At 31.3% G+C, this 16,675-nt stretch overlaps 1 protein-coding gene across 1 annotated transcript; it reads left to right on the plus strand.

The window, feature by feature from the left end:
* Positions 1 to 2,264: 2,264 nt before the first annotated feature.
* Positions 2,265 to 16,289, plus strand: LOC143066352 (uncharacterized). Its single transcript, XM_076239309.1, has 4 exons — positions 2,265 to 2,427; positions 10,106 to 10,257; positions 12,390 to 12,525; positions 15,180 to 16,289. The coding sequence occupies exons 1-4, from the start codon at positions 2,355 to 2,357 to the stop codon at positions 16,007 to 16,009; spliced, it is 1,191 nt and encodes a 396-aa protein (XP_076095424.1). The 5' UTR covers positions 2,265 to 2,354; the 3' UTR covers positions 16,010 to 16,289.
* The last annotated feature ends 386 nt before the right edge of the window (positions 16,290 to 16,675 follow it).

The following is a 16,675-nucleotide window of genomic DNA, read 5'->3' on the forward strand; positions in this document are numbered from 1 at the left end:
TGCCGAGCTTTACTTACACTGTTAGTTCCTTGAACGCACTGGAACTTTCCCATTGTGCTCCACAATCAGAACATCTGAAAAATCCGTATCTACGTTCACTTGACATTCTGCTTGTTTTCCTTCTAATTAGCCGAGCTTCGAACGGATAAATAGATGTTGATAGATATATGCAAAAACAATTGTATATCTCTTGATGATTTAAAGATAACAATTTATTTTATAAATCTACTTTCCGTTTCAATTTATAAATCACAGAGTAAACGCTCCACCTAAATATGCATTGATTTACTTGTATTATGGTAAGAGTTTCGACAAAATCAATCATCACAGGAACTCGACAAATTGAATTATACCAGTAGAACTTTAAGCAACGCAAAGTAAACGCTAAAATAATATTTTAAAACTGTTTTCTCTTCATTTTTATTAAATAGAGATGCAACACTAAGTCGAGTTTAATCTTATTTTGTATATGTGTCTGTCCAGAAATTCAGAAACCCTGTTCTAATGATAAAGTTTTCTCATATTTTTTTTTCTTTCTGTCTTGATTATACTTCCTTTTATTTTTTAAAAGGGTAGATTTTATTTTTTTGTTGGGTTCAATGTTAATTTATTTTTTACTTATTCGTTGGAAGTTTCTGTTTGGTTGAGTTTTACTCTTAATCACTAATGACTACTAATACTCATATGATAGAAGTTCGAGTTATGGTAAAGACATATTTAATACTAAGTTTTTATCTTTTCTAGGACATTATTTAATTTATTTGTTTTCAATTTAAAAATTTCTTTTAATAAAAATAAAAAAAAGAATATATGAAATAGTCAACCTGATGGTTGATAATAGGTTACTATCGGATATTGAACGTTTATTTTGTTTATCTTCTGCAGTGATAAAAAGATTTGTTCTGTGTTTGAAGACTGATGTTTTGAACCTTTCTGATAATGTGGAAACCCTGGGTTTAAGGTAATGGACAATATGACCAAAACCACTTGATTTCTTCCATTTTCTTGATTACATAAGGATAAATGTGTTATTTTGCAATGATATTCATTGTTTCATAAATCTTTAGACTTAGATCTTAAAGAAATGAGAAAAGCTATAAAAGTACACCAAGTCACCTAAAAAAAGGCAATGCGTAGACTGAATTGAAAATCGCGCTGTATTTACAAATTTACTCAATGTTACAAATAATTTCAACTGTACCAGTTTTTACTGCATACTATCAACTGTACTAAGTTATACTACATAAGATGAGTTTTTTTTTCAATTTAAAATGTTTCTTATAGGATTAAATACAAAAGACTTTTATGATAAGTTTGAAAGTCAGCAGCTTAGTCAACAAATCAATAACTTCTAGATAAATGTGTTCAATCTTTATATCAGTAATTCTCAACTACTTTTTTTCATTTTTGTGAATGTAGTGCGTCCGTCTATTCGGTAGTCCTATCGTTAATCTACTATGTATCCGATTAAAAGGTGTGATAAAGGTTATTTTAAATGAAGTTTGGTCGCATCAACTTTAAACTCAGAACATAAAACATAGAAATTTGATAGTTACCTTATCCCAAATAAAATTGTGGTCACATTAAACTGAATCTTAGTGCACATGTTTATTGTGAGGCATACTTCTTAAATCAATGCCAAATGATATGAATTGACAGTTGTCTGTCCATGAACATATTGACAGATGGTAGTTGGTTTTCGGCTTATGAGATATGGCCGAAGTTATAACGAGAGGATAGGTAGTTGAGGTCACTGCATACGGGGAAAATATCGTCGAATCAGTCTACGGGAAGACAATTATTCAACAGCAGTACATTTATGATGATTTTTTTACATTTCTTTTTTTGAAAAAGGACGAGAACCTTTGAAGGTCAAAAGGTAAATAATTCGCGTCAAGAAATATCAGTCTACTAGACCCTGACACACTATACAACTGAGCTGGTGCATATCAATGCCACATGGCGAAAACTATTCTGTCGAGTACATTGTACTTAAAAAATACCGGGTCGATATCAAAATTTTGATTCACTACCTAATAAAATACCGAATGTAAACTTGAGAATGTTTTAATAAACTTCCCCCGTAATACAAAGAAACAATACTTATTTAGAAGTATAATCTTTAAATGTTGGCTGCAATTAAACAGAGCAGTGAAAACAATCAATATGTAAGGTGAAGAAGTATCGTAAACTATGAAATTAAATCTTATTGCTAGTTAAATACAAATTTCATATTCATGATCCACATTCAGTGGAAGACGTAAAAGAGAGCAATACCAAACTGCAGTGAGCGTTCAAAACAAATTGTCAATCATGTTTTAAAAGAACACTTTTTGAATAACATCTTAACACAAATGATGCAAACATTAATTCTTACTTATCTAACATATGAATTTCTATCAGGATTTCATACATATTATGTTGAGGGTGAGTTTGATATTTTTTAGAATTTGTTTATTCAATATGATAAATTTTGAAAATAAAAAAAGAATTTTGTATGATTTTCAGTAATATTTTACATTGTCGCTCAGTCTAGTTTACTTTTTTTGATACGATTCGATTTTAAAATTTAGATCAAAGTGACCAATTGACTGGTATTTCGTGTTAAAACAAAACTTGAAATCGCAATTATTTCGACTGAGATTAGTTCTTCCATTACTTTTCAATGTTCGATGTTTTGAGTCAGATTAATTGGATGATCCAATTTTCTTTTAATCATTTTTTGTTTGGTACTTACAAATGTTATACTTCAAGTTAATGACTATTTTTAGTTTATGAATTGTATTTGATAATCTTTAAAAAATATTTTTACACAATGCGACAACATGCTTGTCAATTCAATTTGATTTTCAGAATTATTTTTAAAATTCCCTGAAAGATTTCAGGGACTATCAATATAACAAAATTCTTTGTTTAACAAATCAAACTGAATCAAATACAAATAAATCATCTGTCTTACCCCTTTATTGTTTAAAGTGGATATAAAAGAGGGACGAAAGATACCAGAGGGACAGTCATAATCATAAATCGAAAATAAACTGACAACGCCATTGCTAAAAATTAAAAAAGACAAACAGACAATTAATAGTACACATGACACAACATAGAAATCTAAAGAATAAGCAACACATACCCAACCAAAAACTAGGGGATGATATCAGGTGCTCCCGAAGGGTAAGCAGATCCTGCTCCACATGTGGCACTCGTCGTGTTGCTTATGTGATAACAAATCCGGTAAATAGTCTACTTCATTCCCTGTCTACTCATTAAATCTTATTAAAATGATAAGTCTTTCAATTACTATTCTATTTTAACTGTATTAAACAGCAAAGCCTAAAAACAAAAATATTAAAAACAATTATTCATGATACCAATAAAAATGTGCACAAATAATGTAATTTGCTGTAAAATAAAGTTGATATGAGTAAAAGAATGCCTGTTCAATGTTTATGTGACAATACCGATTCTGCATGTTGATTGTGTAATGGAGAGAAGACAGATACCAAACGGACATTAAAACTCACCAAGCGAAAATAAAATGACGCCATGGCTAAAAAAAGACCATTAGACAAACAACAGTACACAAAACACAACAAAGAAAACTTAAAACTGTGTAACACGAACCCTTTCAAAACTAGGGGGTGATCAAAGGTGCTCCGGAAGGGTGACTAGATCCTGTTTCATATGAGGCACATTTCGTGTTGCTTATGTGGTGAGTGCAAACCTGGTGATAAATAATATAAAATTCAAAATTCAAAAAATGTAATAGCCATCGTTCATTAGAGAACAGAAATGATAAAGCCGTTTTTGTCCAGATAGTACACAAAGGAATCCATTCCATGTGTCTGAATCACCTTTAAATGTTTTTGATGAACACCTTATATATCTTCAACCCGTAGTTAGTCAGATACTGTACTAATATGTAACCATTAGGTTAATTTTAAACTTTTGTATTGTTGTAAAAAAAAGAAAGAATAAGAACACATGTCCAATGCAACATGATTTAAATGTTTTTAATTTCTAATTATATATATGTATTGTACCCTATCCACGTATTGAAAAGAGACTTTTAATAATGATGTTACAACAAAGTTATGATGACAAAACACCGTTTTCATCATAAATCACATTCACCATTCATTATAAAACCTTAATGAAATCTAAAACATTAAACACTGATTAGTCTTTTTTTTTAAAGCTGAGATTATACTTGATGCTCGTCTTAACTTACAATGTTCACTCTATTATTTTAAGGTTTTACTGTCCACATTCTGTTTTGATTCTGGCTATACAACTTTTAAATTACATCTATCCGACTAGAACTGCTAAAAATTTAGTCATAACAAAAACAGAAGCTTCTTTTCTTTGAATGAACTTTGAGTATGAATCACTTGCTTACATATGTTTTATTTCTACAACATTTTTATACGAGCCTTGTATTCTTGATACAATATATCAAAACGTTTGCGTTATATTTCATCTGTATATTGGACTGGAAGCAGTATTCATTTTTGGAATTTTGGGTCTTCAATGCTCTAAAATTTTTTACTTGTTTGGTTTTATAACAATTTTGATCTGAGGGTCACTGATGAGTCTACCGGCGTCACACATCAGCGTATAGCTTAGACGTACGCCGGGCGTGTTAAAAAATCATGTACTTTTAATACGCTGGTAATTTTGGATGCATTCAACTTGTAAATCATATATTTATCGTGTGCACAACGAGCTTGAAGCGTAAATTGGGAGTACGAGAAGCGTACCTAAGCGTTTATCGGACGTTCCAGTAACGTATGTTGGCGTATGTCTCACGTTTGTCTAACATAGATGGATTGCACGCTACGAAGGAACAAAGTCTCTTGGACATATTTGACACGGGTCCCGGTCGTATCTGGGACGTTAATCCGTTTTTTCGGCGTGTGTAGGAGGGTTAATTATGTGGTGTTTGTTACAAACACACCCGCATACGTTTTAGTGAAAGTCGAACGAGCTTGAAGCGTATACAAGGTGCCCTAAACGTATCTGAAACTTATCTGTAGCGTTGTCAACGCACTTGTAGCGTATGTATTACGTGCGTGTAGAGTACAGGTATACGCTTGGCAAACGCTTGAGCTGAAATATTTCGAAAAACTAAGGAGTTTCTTGTCCCAGTAATAGATTGCCTTAGCCGTATTTGGCACATCTTTTTGGAATTTTGGATCCTCAATGCTCTTCAACTTTGCACTTGTTTGGCTTTATAACTATTTTAATATGAGCGTCACTGATGAGTCTTGTGTAGACGAAACGCGCGTCTGGCGTACTAAATTATAATCCTGGTACTTTTGATAACTAACTAGACTGCATAAAAATTTCCTGGAGTTATAGCGTTCGCCAAGCGTATACCTTTGCATTTCGACGTACTTGAAACTTATGCAACGCGCGTTTAACGATTGCTTAGTGTCCCTCTTTCGTACAACTAACGTATACAGACTTTGTCGGCTTTCTCTATACGTCTGGTGCACGCCGGTCTATGCGCCAATGTGTGACGCCGGCATTATGCTGTAGACGAAACGCGCGTTTGGAGTATCAAATTATAATTCTGGTACCTTTGATCACGTTTTACACCACTGGGTCGATGCCATCGCTGGTGGACGTTTTGTCCTCGAGGGTATCACCACCCCAGTAGTCAGCACTACGGTTTTGACATAAATATCAATTATATGGTCTTGCTTTTTAATAAATTTCCTGTTTACAAAACTTTGAATTTTTCGTAAAACTAAGGATTTTCTTATCCCAAAAAATAGATTACCTTAGCTTCATTTGGCACAACTTTTTGAAAGTTTGGGTCCTCAATGCTCTTCAACTTTGTACTTGTTTGGCTTTATAACTATTTCTATCTGAGCATCACTGATGAGTCTTATGTAGACGATACGCGCGTCTGGTGTATTAAATTATAATCCTGGTACCTTTGACGCAAAGAAAAATCTTATTGCGTAAATGAAATACATTTATTTTACTGTCTGGTGCATTTAGAATTGTCCATCCCTTGGTAGTTTTTAATATATTATTATCAGAAAAAACACATAATAATGACCCATTTTCAAATTTTGATTCAACCCATTCTGGCTATATTTATAATGTTCAGAAATGTAAACTTCTACCGTCTAAAGTAAGTTTGTACAAGATCAAATGCCATATCATGCATAAAAACAAAAATCAATTCGTATAAACCTGATAAAAAAAAAAAAAAAAAAATTAATTGAAAAAATTAAATTATATGTTTTGTTTACTGTTGTTTTTGATGTAGGGAATATGAAACATTGAATAAGAGTAATATGTTCAATTGATATATAATTAAATGTGAAAATGATAGTCAATATGAAAGATGTGTTGTTAACAATATGGCAAAGAAACTGACGCTTGATATTTATTATACAGTTTAAAGTATACAAAAAAGAAAAGAAACACAAACTCTTGGTCGATTATAGTAATTATAACAGTCTTGCAATCATCGATTAAATTCGTTTTGCTATTTAATTAACACTTTAAAGTAAGATTAATCAATGAAATTTTTTTTAATAGCTTTGACAGTCTCAAGGTGTTTCGTTTTTATTTGAGTTCACGTGTACGTGCTTATCAGTTCCGTGGACGAAAATTTTCGCACTTTATATATTAAAGTTCTAGTCCTTATAATAGAACACAGTGAGTATGTTCGGAATTCATTGTCTCGTGAGTTTGATCTTATTTAGTCAACACTAGATACCAATATATTTTTAGAAGATCTTGGGTGGACATATATAATTGCCCATTACCAAACAGTTTTATTTTTACTCATATGATAATGATGATGTTGGAATGGTTACAAGACATCTTTACAATTACCTTTTACTTCACTCTTTCATTTTTGAGGTTGATAGGTTCATAATCAACAAAATATCTATCCTAATTTTTTTTAAATAACCCATAGTATAACAAGGTTAAATCGAGATTTTTGCTCTTCGTTGGGATATGACAGCGTTGAACGAAGCATAGTGTGTAGGAAAAATGTTTCTACAAAATATGCTTGTTTTTCTGTTGAAATAAAAAAGCTAGGTGTTGCCATCTAAAGAATGGAAATTTAATAAAATACGAAATTTTGATTAAATGACTAATATTTCTTCCCTTTTTATCCCTAAAAGTAGCAAATGAAGGTATATTATTTTTTTAAATTTCAGAATTTCTTAGGTGAAAAATAGCTTGTATGCAAATTTTCGTAAAACAATCATCATAGGATCAAAACTATTTTGTATGCCCTCAATCGATTTATGACTATGGAACAGCGGTATACTGATGTTGCCTTTATTTCTAAAAATCTAATGTTTGTAAAGTATCATATATACATCGATACGACTCCAAACAAAGCTTTTAATTTAAGCCTTTCGTTTGTTTTCCAACACTCTGTAACATTGTCATAAAGATTATAGACAGTTACAGATGTTGTTATTTATTGGGAAATAACATATCATATCGAAATGGCTCACGAAAGTTGTCTGCCTCTCTAAACTACGGAATCTCATGATCTATCTATCTAATACAAACTTCCTCGGTATAGAGGTATTACTGGATCACAAATACAGTCCATGATTTTGTTTCATTTTTGATGTGACAATTTCCAACAATTGTTTAGAAAATTGTTGAAGTATGCGACAACTATTTACTATCGACCAAGTGACGTATGTGTGAGCAGTCTTCATAATCGAGTCAAACTCATAGCGTATAGTAAACTAAATAATAATAATAATAAACCCAGACATGACAAAATGTAAAACAATTCAACGAGTAAACTTAACTTTATTTTTTATAAACAAAACAATGATAGAAACAAAATATACAAACATGTACACGTACAAACATAATGTGGCAGTGTTAAACATTTTGCAAGCTTTGTCCTTTCCCTAACCTTAGACATTGATTTAACAGCACAACATAAGAAGTTTGTTGAAAACGGATCAACATGTCACCAGATCGATATAAAGCACAACCAAGAAACAAAATACGATCTATCAGTACACTCAGTTACTAAAAGATAGTTTAAAGCATGAAACAACTTATCAATAGATCAATTTAAAAGCCTAGATTTTAATTATCAGTACACATCCAATGGATTTTATGTAAAGACGAGAAAAAATATGACCTTATGCAATGCCATAATACAAGTATTGCAATGATATAGGACCGCAAGTGTTCATGACTGTATAGAAATACATATTTAGCTATGTTTTTATTTAATAATGAGAAACAAATCGTTGTTAGCATCGTTAAAACAAAAATGTAAGATCTTATTACATTTTGTTAATTGGTAAACTTTTACAGTATCGATGAAAGCATTTAGTAAAGTTTAAAATAATATGTTGTTACAAAATACCGGACAAAATAATAACCAGTTAGAAATCTATATCGTAACTATAGCAAATGTCATAGCGAACGATTTTGGATATAAAATCTTCGTAAGATTGGCAACAGAGACATCATCATCAGTGTCCATCTTTCGATTTTAGTGTAAATACTGTATACATAAGCCAAACCCAAAATTTAAGTATCGACTAGATGTAGGAAAGTAAGTGAATCTCACAACTATAATTTGGTCTCAAGACAATAACAATCAAAACCAAGGAGTAAACAAAGACTCACAAAACAAAATGACATTTACACCAACAGTTATTAATAATAAATAAGAAACAACACGAACTCCACTAAAAACCGGGAGTGAACATACCATTATATTGTTTCCAAATCAGTCTGATGTCTTGACAGACCAACTTTTTAGAGAGGCAGTCTGTATTGAGTTGCACGTACCGACTCCATATAGATGACGTCTCGTAATAAGAAAGAAGTGTTAATATGCAGCCTATGATGCATAATTTAGACCAAAAAAGTTAAATGTAGGTTTGGCTTTTCTAAAGGTGTTAATTAGTTTTATTTTAATGTTATATTGCTTAAATTATTCTGACCAACAAGTAGTATCAATTATCTCGCAAAGAATCAGAACACTATTGGTCAAGTTAAACATGTATTTCGACTTGATACTATCGGGCATTACAAATTAAATTAAAAACCGACGCCAACTCAACATCACAATCAGTAACCGGTCGGAACCTTGCAGAAAGATTAGTCGATAGAGGAAATAACCAGTATCTAACGACAACTAATTTAAAATGTTTATGTTGCAGATAAATAACTTTCTCCATCCAAATTTAGACGATTATTTAACTGAATGTATTAAAACAAAAATCTCGAATGAAAACCGGAATTGACGCGTAGACGTAGAAAAGTACACCAAGTATTTTTCTTTTCCTCAAAATATCACAAACCAAAAACTTGCAAGTAATCTGGATATCATTAGATTTTATTCATATTCAGAAGAAATATGTTAGCGCAAATCATGAGAATGATTTTTTCCAATGGTTCCCTTTCGTTAAAATGAAAAATCTATTCTAAGCTATGATCGGATTTGTCAAATTTAATAACAAAATTGTGCCTAAAACAAACGAGTGGTGAAAGATACAAGGGGATTTTCAAGTTCATAAGTCGAAAACATAATTGACAATGCCAGGACAAAACAAACGAAAGATGACGAAAAGACGAACAAAGTACACAAAACCCAACATAGAAATCTAAAGACTGAGTATCATAAACCTCATCGATAACCGGGGAGGATCTCATTTGTTTAAAAAAAAAAAAAAAAAAAAAAAAAAAACCGGAAAGGTAACAAAAGATTTACCATTATTTTGCATTATATTACTCTGTTAATATGTATGAATGCTTAGCTGCATATATGTAGCTACAGTGATTGGAATTTATCACACATCTACACTGGTTGTTTTACTATGTTGTATATCTTATTCCAGTGTGCATGCTCGAAGAGCTTTACAGCATTTTAGATAAGTTTAATATCTGTATAACGGTATCATAGAGATAGCAGATTTATTTCATGAAAACAGATTTTTTCCATAAAAACATATTTATTCCATAATTGTAACTGTGGTATTAATGAACGTAATAGAGATAAAACATAACGTTATAGTCGTGTGTTATCTGATCAAAATCTGTGGCTTTACCTATCTATATCATTTTCCTGTTTATTGAAAAGGCTTTACAGTTTTGGGATGTTATTTGACAGATGATAACAATGGTATGGCAGCCTTTCAAAATGTAGCTAGTACTGAACCAACGACCGTTTCCTGCTTGGAAAAATGCAAGAATTGGAATTACCACTTTGCTGCGTCAAAACTTAACTCATTGGTTAGTATTGATCTTGAAGGACAGAACGGGACTCCTCACAAGAATGAAATTATCCTTACACATGTCCTCTCACTTTAAAATTCAAAATATTGTTTATTTTGTTTACCACATGTATCGAATACGAGATAGTGTTATATCAATATATATATATAAAGATAAAAATATATGTTACTATAATACAAGTTTATGTGTCTATGTACAAAAAAATGTATGAAAACGCATGTAGATACATGTATGTGAATACATCTATCTGTGAAGGTCTTTATATATGTGAACATGTATGTTTGTAACTATAGCATATGTGTGAATTAATAAATATGTAAGTGTGTATGCATATATGTAGGTATGTAAGTATGCATGAAAGTGAAGTATAAAATTAATTTGGAAAAAAAGGGGGGGATAAAAGTAAAAAATAAATTGTTTTTAGAAAATGTTTAGCATGTATCCTAGCATATCTGTACAACAAAGAGTCCGTACATTTTAATATGTTTATTGATTTTTTCTTTTTTTATGTGAAACTTTAAGAACATATTATATATGAGAATAATAAGGATAATTCTAATGTTTACAATATAAAGGTCTCAGACAGCTCACAGACTGTTCACCTGTAATAAAATTGGGGTCAAATTTGTAAATCAAAATTCATGACAAAAGCTTATAAGAAACAAACAAAAATCATATGTTACTTATCATTCTATAGAATAAACACACACTTCCAAAGAATTGTATAAATCCAAAGGTATGAATTAACCAAAAATTAACAGAAACAGTAACCACGCTGTATCTCATTCATATTTTCACATGTTTCAAAATTCGATTAAAGAATCGATAACGGATTTTTCTCCGTAAATTTCACGACACAGTGTCTGTAACATCTTTAAGTACTTCGATAAGATTTTATATAATAGTATGTTTATTTATGAAGTAATTATAGAAAATAGAAATGTATTAAATGGCTATGTATAAAATAAGTTAAGTTTTACTGTATATTCTCCCTGAATATCAGTTATAATTGTATGTAACAGGGATTCTTGATGGAATGCTGTACATTAAGTAATTTGTTAAAACAGCAAAGAGTGCAATAAAGAATTTATGAATGTTTAAAAAAAAAAAGAATACGAAAACGTGTTATAGCTTTGATTTAAACAAATAATTGACAACGATAACTTAATTTTATGTCAAGGCAGATGTCATGATTTTCTAAATGTGACCTTTCCATTTTTATGTAGCAAGATCAGAACATGGATTTAAAATTGGTATTCAATGAAAAGTGTTACCTATTATAAATATATTGACAATATAAATACGTAAAAAGGCCTTAAGAGTATATATATCTTATTAGTTGTAAGATCGTTACATACAATGTGAAAGAAGTCTCAGTCCTAGGAGCACGACATGTAGACAATTGTTTATAATATTTCGATAAAGTTTCATAACTTTGTAAATAATAATCTAAAATACATGGAGGGACCCCGTGCTAATATAATATGTAGGTTCCTTGTTTTTTTAGAAGTATGACTACCCCGCAACTCTGCTTCTCGCAAAAGAGTAAACTCACATAAAATTCTATACTCCGTGGAAAATTCAAACGGAAAGTCCATAGTCAAACGGCGAAACCAAAGCTCAAACACATCAAACGAATGGAGAACAACTTTCATATTCCTGACTTGGTGCAGGTATTTATTTATGTAGAAAATGATGAGTTAAACCCGGTTTTATTGCTAGCTAAACTTGTATGACAATCGCATCAAATTCGATTATATTGAAAACGATGTATGAACAAAACAAACACCCTTTTATCCAGTCACTGTTAAAGGTCCATTGTCTACTCCAATTTTCCATCCCGGTCTTGTTGTTTTGCAGAGTTAATTTGTTCTAGTCATAAATATGGTTTTGGATTTTTCAAATATTTCGGTCCAACTTCAGAGACATTGGTTTTAGAAATGAATATCCGGTGCAGTAAGAATTGATACCGTTAAAGTTGTTTCAAAAAATGTTTAAATGAGAAGTGATCTAGTCGACATTAAAGCAAACAATTTACTATTATACGCCAAATAATTCAGAGGTTATGATAAAATAAATAAAGATTCATAATTGACAAAACAAAAAAAAAGAGTAATGTTTTGTTTTAGGGTACATTTGAGTGCTACTGTGGAAATGATATACAATTTACAACACAAGCTTCTGGCTTGGAATGTGGATTTCCGTGTCCAATTACCGTGACTGATGCATGTGGAGGACATAATCGAATAGCTGTTTATAATATACGTAAGTTGAAATTAATATTAAGGTTGCACGGAACTGTAATTTTTATACTTTATATATTAAGTTCAAGATGTCTAATGAGAATTCGATCTACAAATAATTATCTTTTGATCTGTTGTTGTTAAGATATGTTTGGTGCACGTATTAATTAATCAAGATATGTTTGGTGAGAGCACTAATTTGTCGAAATATGTTTAGTGTTGGTACTTACTGGTTGACAAATGTTCAGTCAGATTACTTATTAGTGGGAATTAAAAATAGCTAAAGTAAGTTTCCAAATATTTTAAGCGGGATGGACTATGGTATACGTTGCTAGTGAATATATCGAATGGTAACATATATTACAATTAAGATTATTGTAAATATGTATAACGTCACAAAATTTTATATTCCCTATAATGATTGTAAGTAAGAATTTTCCCACTAAGCAGCGATATATGTCAAGGGAGGGGGCATATATCAACTCTGTGATTGTACTGTATTAATGAACCGAGTCAATTATATCTGTTAACTGCTAATAAAATAGATTTTCAACGATTATTGACGAAATTTAAAGAGAGCTCTAGTTATGAGATTTAAAAAAAAAACAATTATGATTTATTTTGTTCAATCATTAACTAAAGTGAAATAGTGAAATAATAATTCGATTTCAGCAGCCAATATTGATAAATTTTGTCAAAATAAGCTAAAAAAAATCGATGATGCATTATTCACTTGAAAGTGAATAGTTCGACCACATTGACTCCGTAGTCATGTGAACTTTAATTTAACCCTTTAGTTAGAGAAAGATAACGAAGGAATTGTGCGTGTTCAGTAGTTGAAATAAAAAGACATTGAAAGTGAAACAAAGTTCAATAACTTTATTGTGTGATGCAATCTACAAAACCTCATTGTTATATAGGTAAAAATGAAGTTTAAAATATATTGTCAAGCTATAATATGGAATTAAAAAAATCCAAGTGCACAAGTTCGATATCTATTGTAATCTTTATTTCTAATTTAATTATATCGAATATTTTACCATCGGCAGTGTTCGGAGGTTAACTCGATAGTTAATTAGATTGCGTCTAGATTTAAATTTACACGAAACGATGAGACATATTATCAAGCCCATGTCTTGTAAATTGTTCATTTTATAATCTGAATTAATGTTTTAATATGTTATAAATCAAATATGAAATTTTGAGTTCAAACGTTGAACATGAATTTGACAGCTAGTGCCTGTTTTACTCCAACTTGATACACATATTAGACTATTTGTAATGAAATATGCATAATAATCACATAAAATTCACATACCTGTCAGAATGATATATTTTAAAAGAGGGACGAATGATACCAGAGGGACAGTCAAACACATAAATCGTAAATAAACTGACAACGCCATGGCTAAAAATGAAAAAGACAAGCAGACAAACAATAGAACACATGACACAACATGAAAACTAAAGAATAAGCAACATGAACCCCACTAAAATCTAGGTGTGATCTCATGTGATCCTGAAGGGTAAGGAGATCCTGCTCCCCATGTGGCACCCGTGTTTAAACTTAATCGGTATTCAAGAGCATGCAATAACTACACAATACTTTGTAAATCGTCTCCAGTGTTTGAGCACAAAGTTGATGAACAAGGGGTATTTCAGAGAACATCTCGTCCTTTTTCTAAAAAAAAGTTTATCGGAAGGTACCGAGACCTTGTTGATTAATATTCCGTATCAACTTCATAAATAATACACGATGGTCTTGAAGTATATATTCTCGGTACTGACGTTTTATTGTGTATGTCTTTTTGTGTTTCTTGGTTACATATGACATGCATCCCGTCATTGTGTTATTGTTCTATGATAAATTGTGTGTTCTTGCCTTTCATTTTTGCTAATGTGCTGTTTGTTTGTTTTTTTTAATGATAAAGATAATACCTGTACCAAGTCAGGAATATGATAGTTGTTTTCCATTCGTTTGATATGTGTGATGTGTCCATTCGTTTGATGTGTTTGGACTAATAATTAACTCATGAGCTACGCGCATTCGTGGATTAATGTGTTGTTCGATCACTCGTTGAACAGTTTTCTATATTTGAGATATAATTATTATTCTATAGATAATCAACGTGTTGTTGTTTTGATGCTTTTCATTAGTCAAATCTCCAGTAAGGCGTCAATTTCCTTGTTTTTCCTTGAATTTGCTATTTTGCATTACGGACCTTTCAAGTAACGTCAATAGAAAGAACACATCTTATTTTGCAAATAATTAAAATACATTAAAAATATAAGTGTTGACTTGCTGAAATAAAAGATGTTAGATTGATACTTTAACAAGATAATGTTCCCTTACATATCGTTCAAAATTCGAACGAGCAGCATATTCGCCAAACGAACCTTATGCAATACGATATATCTACACTTTGGCCATTTGTGTTTTGACCATCTAAATCCCTAGGCACGCCATGCCCTATGAAGTTTAACTGGCACACACGATGCACTCGTAGAGTTGATATTTAAAGACCACGTTGCACGAAGTATTATGTTGTACAAAGTTGAGCAAAAGTGTTCACCCAGAATATATCAGACAAACGGGAATTAAACATCCTTTTTTTCAAATTGTATCACCTGAAGATTGTAAGTTAGTATGTATTTGAAATTTCCTTACAATTGCAGAAGGCGAATCTTTGCCCATAGTTCTACCTGTACTAGAACCCGCAACAGAAGTGTCTACATCTACTGTACAACGTACAACAGAAGTGTCTACATCTCAAGTAAAACCCACAACAGAAGTGTCAACATCTACAGTAGAACCCACAACAGAAGTATCTACATCTACAGTACAACCAATAACAGGATTATCTACATCTACAGTAGAACCCACAACATTCGTGGCTACATCCACAATTGAAAAGCTATCCTTTACCAGTGCCGTGAATGATATGACGAGTATAGATGACGATAAAACAACTACTGTTTCAATAGGAATTGAAAAAACGTTACCGTCAACTACATTTGTACTGTCAACTGAAATTAGTACAAAAGTAGCTGAACTGTCAGTTTCTACTTCGGCTAAGTCTACTTCATTAAAAGAAACTATATCTACACACATTATTAAGTCAAGCTTGTCAATTTCTACAACAGCAGTAGAAACGGTATCCTTTTCCTCAAATTTTAAAAATCCTAGTATTTCTAATCAGATGCAATGTATGTGCCCATGTGCATCAGTTAGTTCTAAGTGGAACTTTCTTGCTAATATGAATATGTCAATTGTTGAATTGAAAATATATCTGAATGATTACTTAGATGAACTTAAACAAAATCTTACCATCGATAAGACGAAGACATCATCATATATCAACACAAAAGTATCCGCCCCAGATGATCGAAAGTCGTCAGTGTCGATTGGATATTTTGGCCTTATTTTAGTTGGTATCCCAATAGCATTCATACTGTGCAGTGATGCAATGGGATTTGCGATGCAGATTCAAAAACGCAAACTATAAAATGAAATCAGCTAGATTTATTTATGAACTAATGTATACATATTTTATTTTCTGATTTTGTTGTCTGTGCTCTATTTAGTATTTTTGTTGTCAGTCGAAATTTATTTGTCAGTTTTCAGATCGTCCAGAAATAGTAACATGTACATGAGTGAACAGATAGCTTTTTAGTCAACAAAAATACTAGTGTCAAGCTATCCAGCAAATTCTCATCCTGCAATTATCTTGCAATAAAGCTATCCTGCAATTCGTCATCCTGCAATTGCGTTCGAAAAAAACTACTTGGGTGACAATTTTATTTTTATTCAAAATCATGGTTTTTGACTTGTTTTGTTTGTAAAAAAAAGATACAAATAAATGTAAAGTTTTTTATATCCATTTCGCATTTCTAGCTTTAGTTTACAAATTTCTAACTGATCATCTTCACAGTTTTATTACTAGAATATACCATTAGAAAAATCATGACGATTCACATAGAGTTATATATTTATACAGTCCCAGATAAATATGATTCGTATTTATTCATGTTAAACAATTTCTTTGGTAAGCTTTCTTAAAGGCCCAAAATTTCGTTCGAAACACGTAAAAAAACAAATTCGATAAAATACGCATTGGGGTACCTACTTTCCGACCCTGGCATTGTTTTGGTAATTTTTTTTATATATATTT

This window comes from Mytilus galloprovincialis, chromosome 3 (assembly GCF_965363235.1).
Source record: "Mytilus galloprovincialis chromosome 3, xbMytGall1.hap1.1, whole genome shotgun sequence".
NCBI lineage: Eukaryota > Metazoa > Mollusca > Bivalvia > Mytilida > Mytilidae > Mytilus > Mytilus galloprovincialis.